The sequence below is a fragment of the Schistocerca serialis genome, unplaced genomic scaffold (genome assembly GCF_023864345.2).
Source record: "Schistocerca serialis cubense isolate TAMUIC-IGC-003099 unplaced genomic scaffold, iqSchSeri2.2 HiC_scaffold_1322, whole genome shotgun sequence".
In the NCBI taxonomy this organism is placed as follows: Eukaryota; Metazoa; Arthropoda; class Insecta; order Orthoptera; family Acrididae; genus Schistocerca; species Schistocerca serialis.
In genome coordinates, this window is record NW_026047539.1 from 123,433 (window position 1) to 130,777 (window position 7,345).

Here is a 7,345-nt window from a genome sequence, read left to right on the forward strand (position 1 = left end):
CGGAACGGATTTTCGCCCGCGAGTGCCAGGCCATACTTCTCGTATTTCTCCTGGTTGAGAAATTTTACAAATAGCGAGAATAAGACAAAATCCAGTTGAAAGGTGTCGTCATTTTCCGGTACTTGCAGATCACCAAATATCCATTCCTGTATTTCAAAGGCCGTCTCGCTGCTCTGTCGAATACGCATTGAATACTGTTCTGAATACTGTTCGAGCGGTTCGACATTTCACCGTGAAAATTTCAACGCTGGAAAAACCAAGAACAAACGAAAACGACCACGACCACTCGCGACCCGCTACAGAGCACAACGGACCGCTCTGACCGCGGGGTGCTTCTTGGCGAAGGGGCCGAGAAGCGATAAGGAAAAACCGCAGTCGAAGGGCCTAAATGCTTGCAGTGTGTGCGCTCCACATGTGGGAGTGACACACAGTGGTACGGGCCGATATGGCAACAGGCGACTGTCGAAAACATCGCAAAAAGAAGTGCCGGAAGGAACGAAAATTCACGAGAGCACTCGTCAACAGCCCAGTACTACCCTCCATGTCGAACTGTAAACTGCGACTCCCATTTGAACGCCGCTAGCTGCCAGGGCAGAGGAGAAGCCGTGACGCCGCCCCACAGCAGCACCAGGCCGGCGCGAGCTACACCTAGCCGAGTGCTTACATCGTCCACTGCCTACTGCATACGTGTGCGTGTGTACACAAGTATTCTGCGTGCGTGCGTGCGGCGGCGACGACGACGTTCGCGAGGAGCTAAGGATATAACTCCAAAAAATGTAATTAAAATTATCTGTGGCCGGACCATATGTGACGCCAACGCGGCATCCGAAGGCACTGTTCTGTGCCCCTATAAATTACCAGCCTAGTGTAATGCGGCTGCAAGAGCGGTCCAGATAACCGCAAAAAAAAAGTTCTTTAGATAATCTGAAATTAATTAAAAGGAATCGTGGTGTGGAAGCAGCTAACTACTGGGCACATCGACAACAACGACAAGTTTTGCCACCAGCGGAATATTTGATCTCTGCAGAATATTAACCCATTTCAGGCTGTGTTTTAATTAATTTTATGTGGGCCGATCCCGGCGGTACTGCAACGCCGGGCCAACCCGCGACAGAGGTGGAGCAAACCCCTAGCACTCCGTCATGAGCCAAAAATGAGTTTAATATTCTGGTCCTGCGATGCAGGACGTATCAGATATTAAGCTGATAAGAACAGATTTTTTTTAGTCATTGAGGTAATACTTGGAAAGGAACTTACGAAAGGTTCACATTCGGTAGGAATTGGAAACAGCTTGTGTTCAACCCCGGTGGAAGTCCAGACGTAGCTGGCCGGGGGAAAAAGAAAGGAAAGCGAGCAGAGTGGAGGCTCATATGGGAAGGCTCATATGTCACTACAACTGTGCCGCCGGTGTCAACAGCGAAGGCTGCACACACACACGAGACCGGTCTGCATCTGCCGCGCTCCAGATCGCCACCGCTCGATCGAGCAGGGGGCAGATGGGGCCTGAGCATCTCGCAACCCTCAGTCAAAATCGGGAGAAAACGAGGGAGAAGTATTCAGTGCAGGGCGAGACCGGCAGTAGCACCAGCAGTTGCTGCCCTCACAGCAAGGCTGGCCACGTTCCGGAGCCGCCGCTGCAGCTTCGTCATAATCGGGCATTGGGAGACCAATGACTAAAGAAAATGCATCGTATATCAGTTTGTTTTGTATCCAATCTTGCCAGCATTAAGCTGATAAGAACAGATTTTTATTTATCAAGATAATTCTTAGTTACATTTTTACGAAGTACAATTTTAAGAAAAGAATATCCATGACTCTATACAATACAAGTTTTACAGATTTATTAAGTTCAGATAAAATTAAAAAAAAACTTGTAACCGTACTTAAGTATTGTATTGCTTTCTAGTTCGTGGGTTAAGCCGACTACTTAAATATAGTGAGGCCGCGTTAGGCGCGGATGCTTAAATATATCACCTTAAGAATAATCCCGCGATAGGCGCGGCCTTAGTTATTTCAGACTGGGGGAGGTTTGGAGGTAGTTTAGGATCTATTTTGTTTTTATTCCATTCTTCTCCATGCCCTGACAGCACACTGCACATGCACAGCTGCCAGCGACTCGTGCGCCACGCACGCAGGCGGGTCACACACAGCCGGACTTCTCCCCTCTGTCCGCCTTGCGGCAGACGTCACTGGGGTGTCATGGCAGGAGGGCGTTGCTTCCCACGCTGGCTGGAGACTGCCGGGCAGTAGGCACACGTTTGGCGCCGCCTAGCACCGCGCCAATCGAGGTGGGGGCAATATTCGGCGGACACCACGGAGGTAGGGGCACCAGGCAGCACCGCACGCACCGCTACTGACTCAGGACTGCTGCAGTGCGACGCGAAGATGATGTAGCGCCGCAGATCCCGCGTCGTGTAGTAGAATCTCGACACCGCCGTCACGAAGGCACTGACCTCGAAGTTCTCCGACGACTGCAGTCTCGAGGGTCTCGCAGCCTGACGTCAGAGCATGCCACGGTCTAGGGGGACACATACTGGCGATGGCCAGTGATGTGTTCCATGTAGATGTCGCAGGACCACTTGATGGTGTCGGACACCATCAACCGCCGCATCAGTTGGCAGTAGCGGTTGGCGATGCCTAGGTGCCGAAGCACTGCATCGTTCTGGCGGTCCCACGCCCCCAGACTGCCGACAACCAGGGCGTCTAAAGTGTCGTAATAGCCGCGAGCGGCTAAACTTCGCGCAACTTCGGCGTACTTAATCTTTTTTAGTTGCCGAGCGTTGTCGAGCGCAATCCGCCTATTCTCGAAGGGATTGTCACATCGACGACGGTCACAGTCTTCGCGGCCTCGTCAGCTACTACGAGGTCCGGACGCAGCCCACTGCTGTCCCCTATGACGGTTTGGTTGATCCTGATGTCAGGAAAAGCATTGTTTCCTCTTCTTGGCCGCCCAGCGACTGCTGTCGCCAGGCGGTTGAGGACCGCGTTGTGGCGATACTGCAGGGCTGCTGCGTGCACCATACACATATTGATTACGTGCGGGAGCGTCTCATTGTTGTGGCCACAGCGTCGACAGGCTTTGTTGGTATTCGCCCGCCCATCGAAACGGCGGCAGCCGTTGAGAGGCACGACTCCGAGTCTGGCGCGATGTATGAATCGCCAGTCTGCGAAGCGGGTGTATTTGCCTCCCGCCATGAAGTGGTTGGACGCTGTGGACTCCCTGGTGCACTCGAATACCTTCCCCTGGTCAGGTTTTCTGAGCAGGAGGTTGCGCAGGCGCTGCCTCCGACACTAGCGGAGCGTCTGCGAGAGAAGACGTTTGGCACCCCCCCTCCCACCCTAACATGCTCGACGCCAGTGTTGACGGTGTGTCCCACACTGTCATCATCGTGCTGCGGTCCATCGCCGTCATGTTCGAGGTGTCGTGTAGTCCCAGGCGCCGCCCCCTCCGTGGCCGCCTGCGTCACCCCTCCGAAGCCGCCGTGTTCCGCGTCGTCAGCGATGGCGGGTCGGCCGTTGACCTCCACCTGCAACTCAGAGAGCAGTTCACTCCAGCGCCAGGTGACGCCACGCGGCGCTAGGCGCCTTGTGGCGTTCCTGACGCTTGTCCACAGTGACTGGATGTCACCTCCGTCGCGTGCGAGGTCACCCTCAGTGCTGCCGCCAAGGTAGGTGGCAAAGTCGGGTCAACTCGGCTCCCTCCCCAGTCGGCGGCGCGCGGCCGTAGATAGAGTGGCCCAGGCGATGTCGCGGACGGTGGCGTCGTCGCAGTGCAGCATGCAGAAGCCGTGGACGATCGTCGAGATATTTCGCAGCGCCCGCGAGCGGCGTCAGGTCACATCCTCCCTCTCCCAGCGCGAGGTACAGCTGTTCAGTGGACGCACGCTGTGGAAGGAAGAGCCATGATTTGACAGCCCGTTTCACTGCCTTGTCGAGTGCAGATAGCGGCCCCTTGTGTACCGCTCCGCCCCGCATGACATAGTCAAGCCTATGGAGGAGGAAGACACACACAGCGTCAATCTTCCGCCAGGGAGCCAGCAGGGAAGCGCCGAGGTGCTGCAACTCACGTCGAATTGCCGCGATCGCATCCGTTGGCGTCTGCGAGACTTTGTATCCGGTGGGGACGCCAAGATGGAGGTAGGCGTCACCCGCACCGAGCACGGCTGGTTCTCCCCCTTGCAGGGCGAATACCGAGCCTAGTGTCTGCCGACGGCGGATGTGAAGCGTGGCACACTTAGACAGCTTGAAGGTAAGCCCGGCCCACGTCGCCGCCTCACCTACAACATTGAGGAGCGTCTGCATCGCCTCTGAATCCCGCGCCAGAAGCACGATATCGTCCGCATACGCCAGTGCGCTCACACAGACGCCGCTAAGCTGAATACCACACTCATTTCTGAGCGCGGTTGCGGCGCGAAGTACCGGCTCGAGCGCGAGATTAAAGAAGATGGGCGACAGTGGACAGTCCTGCTTGACTCCGCCAGGATCTCAATCTCCTCCGTTAGTCCATCAGATGTACGGACGCGGTTGGAGCAACCATTGTACATATCGGTAATTAGGTGGTGCAATTGCTCTGGCAGTCCCATCCTGCTCAGTACTCCAAGGAGGTGAGCGTGAGGCACTGAACCGAAAGCATTCGCCAGATGAAGCCAAGCAAAGCATGCTTGGCCTCCCCTGCGCCTTGCATCATCAATCGCCGTCTGTACAATGAAGTTGTGCTCATAGCAGCCTTCAAAAGTGCGGAAACCTTTCTGTTCTGGGGAGAGCAGGTTCAAACGCTCTGCCCAGACGGTAGTACGACCCGCCACAATTGCAGCAAAGAGCTTAGAGATGGTGGAGCTCAATGCTAAAGGCCGCCAGTTCGTCACGTCCGAGACGTCCACTATCTTGTGGATGAGGACGGTAGTGGATATTTTCCACTGCACCGGAGTCTTCCGCTTATTCCAGCAGCGCGAGAAGATCTTAGCTAGCACATGGCAGCCAGGATCCTCACGTCGCAGGTCTGAGTACGTGACTCCGTCTGCCCCAGGAGCAGTGTTGCTCGCCTTCTGGAGCCGCTGTTGCACCTTTGAAGGGGTGATCGGCTGCAGGACCTCCTCGCTGACATCAGGAGGCGTGGTGGCGGCAAAGTCCGGGACAGCAGCTGGTGCATCTGAAACAGAAAAGGCAGATTAAGCGTATATTTTCTTGAAGTGCTCCGTGAGCACGTTGCCATCGATTTGGCAGTACGGCGACGTCTCGCCAAGGACGCACTGCATCGCCTTGCGCCGGTCCGCGCGGTACAGCTTCTGAATCTCAGATGCTGCGTTCGCATCGTACCGACGCTCGGCGGCCGCCGCACGCCGTGCGCCACGTTTACCGCGCTGCCCACCGCGGCCGCGTGTAGGGGCAGGGGGAGGGGGATTGGCAGCAGCGTCGGCGCGGCCCTCGCCGCGGTGCGCTGCTGCTGGTGGCCCATGCTGTCGATCTCCGGCTGCCTGGCGTTTTGGCTTCGTCTCGGCGATCTCGTAGATGAAGTCCTCGACGACCGCGACGAATGCGTCCCACGGCTGGTTGTGGACGCTCTCTAGGGCCGCCAGACAGCGCCGCTGCCTCTCCGTTAGCCGAGCGTCGGCGAGGGTCGGGGGGCGGAGCTGCCTCTGTTGCGCCCTGTTCGGAGGGTACAGGAGGGTCTGTCAGGTTTGGTGGAGGACAGGAGTTTTGCGGCGGAAGGTCGGGACTGGGACGGTTGTTACGACGTCGGCCTGGCGCTCGGGTCGGGAGCACCGCGGCTGTTGTTCGCCGCGCCGCTAACAGATGGCCCGGCGGTCGCCAGCGACCCGCCGCCGGCGCATGGAACACGAGATGTTGCTCGCGCCGGCAGACCGGACGCGCCGGCTCGCCCCGGGTCGCTGTTACGCGGTCTGGGTGCCCGACGATCGCTACCAGATGGCGCAGTGGGCGCAGTGGTCGCAGAGGTGGCTGGTGTAGCCTGCGCCGGCCGGGCGCCTCCAGGTGTAGCTCGCGCCGGTCTGGCTCCCGGGCCCGGCGCACCGCGGCTGTTGTTCGCTGCGCCGCCAACAGATGGCCCAGCGGTAGCCCGCGCCCGGCCGTCGGCGCGAGAAACACGCGGTGTAGCTCGCGCCGGCCACTCAGGCGCGTTGGCTCGCGCCGGGCCGCTGCTACGCGGTCTGGGCGGTATAATGCGCCGTCGGTCCGGAGGCGGCGGTCTGCGTCCTGCAGCATGGCGTCTGTCCCTCCGTGGGGTAACTACGTGCCACTCATTATCTGCAACAAAGGCTGTTTAGTAACACTCCCTGCCTGAGCGGAGACGGAGTGACGGGCGTCACTCGACGTAGCCGTCTGCAGGGCAGAGGAAACGCGGCGCGTATACGTCTGCGACCGCACAAGAACCACACCGTCCGGTGCATCCGCCGAACTCGCGGCCTTTTATGCGTCAACCAGCGGCGCGGCTGCGCCGTGAGTGCCAACACCACCGGCCGCGGCGAGCGAGGCAGCCTGCCTGCCACTGTCCACCCGCATCGCAGAGCCACCTGTTGGCGGCGGCCAGCATTAAGCTGATAAGAACAAATTTTTATTTCCAGAGACAATTCTTAAAATACATTAGTATGAAGTATAAATTTAGAGAAAAATATTCAAGACTCTATACAAATAGTGTTACATATTTAAAGAAATTTTTAAATCAAGATATATATTAAACGGTTCTAACTGCACTTAAGTAATTGAATCTTATTCTAACTCGTGGGTTAAGCCCACTACTTAAATATTGTGAGGCCGCGTTAGGTGCGGATACTTAAGCATATCACCTTGAGATTAATCCCGCGATAGGCGCGGCCTTAGTTATTTCAGACTGGGGGAGGTTTGGAGCTAGTTTAGGATCTATTTTGTTTTTATTCCGTTCTTCTCCATACCCTGACAGCACACTGCACATGCACGGCTGCCAGCGGCTGGTGTGCCACGCACGCAGGCGGGTCACACACAGCCGGACTTCTCCCCTCTGCCCGCCTTGCGGCAGACGTCACTGGGGTGTCGTGGCAGGAGGGCGTTGCTTCCCACGCTGGCTGGAGACTGCCGGGCAGTAGGCACACGTTTGGCGCCGCCTAGCACTGCGCCAACCGAGGTGGGGGGCCATATTCGGCGGACACCACGGAGGGAGGGGCACCAGGCAGCACCGCACGCACCGCTACTGACTCGGCACTGCTGCAGTGCGGCGCGAAGATGGTGTAGCGCCGCAGGTCCCACGTCGTGGAGGCGAATCTCGACACCGACGTCACGAAGGCACCGACCTCGAAGTTCTCCGACGACTGCAGTCTCGAAGGTCTCGCAGCCTGACGTCAGAGCATGCCAC

General features: G+C 57.5%; 1 protein-coding gene and 1 non-coding gene across 2 annotated transcripts; both read right to left on the minus strand.

Moving 5' to 3' along the window:
- Positions 1–1,062: 1,062 nt before the first annotated feature.
- On the minus strand, positions 1,063–1,252 carry LOC126439477 (U2 spliceosomal RNA). The gene has a single exon (XR_007581216.1). It is a non-coding gene; the product is annotated as a U2 spliceosomal RNA (small nuclear RNA).
- Positions 1,253–4,355: 3,103 nt separating this feature from the next.
- LOC126439390 (uncharacterized) lies at positions 4,356–5,455 on the minus strand. Its single transcript, XM_050090565.1, has 2 exons — positions 5,317–5,455; positions 4,356–5,149 (listed from the first exon to the last, which is right to left on the minus strand). Exons 1-2 carry the CDS (start codon positions 5,453–5,455, stop codon positions 4,356–4,358), a joined length of 933 nt encoding a protein of 310 aa, XP_049946522.1.
- Positions 5,456–7,345: the final 1,890 nt, after the last annotated feature.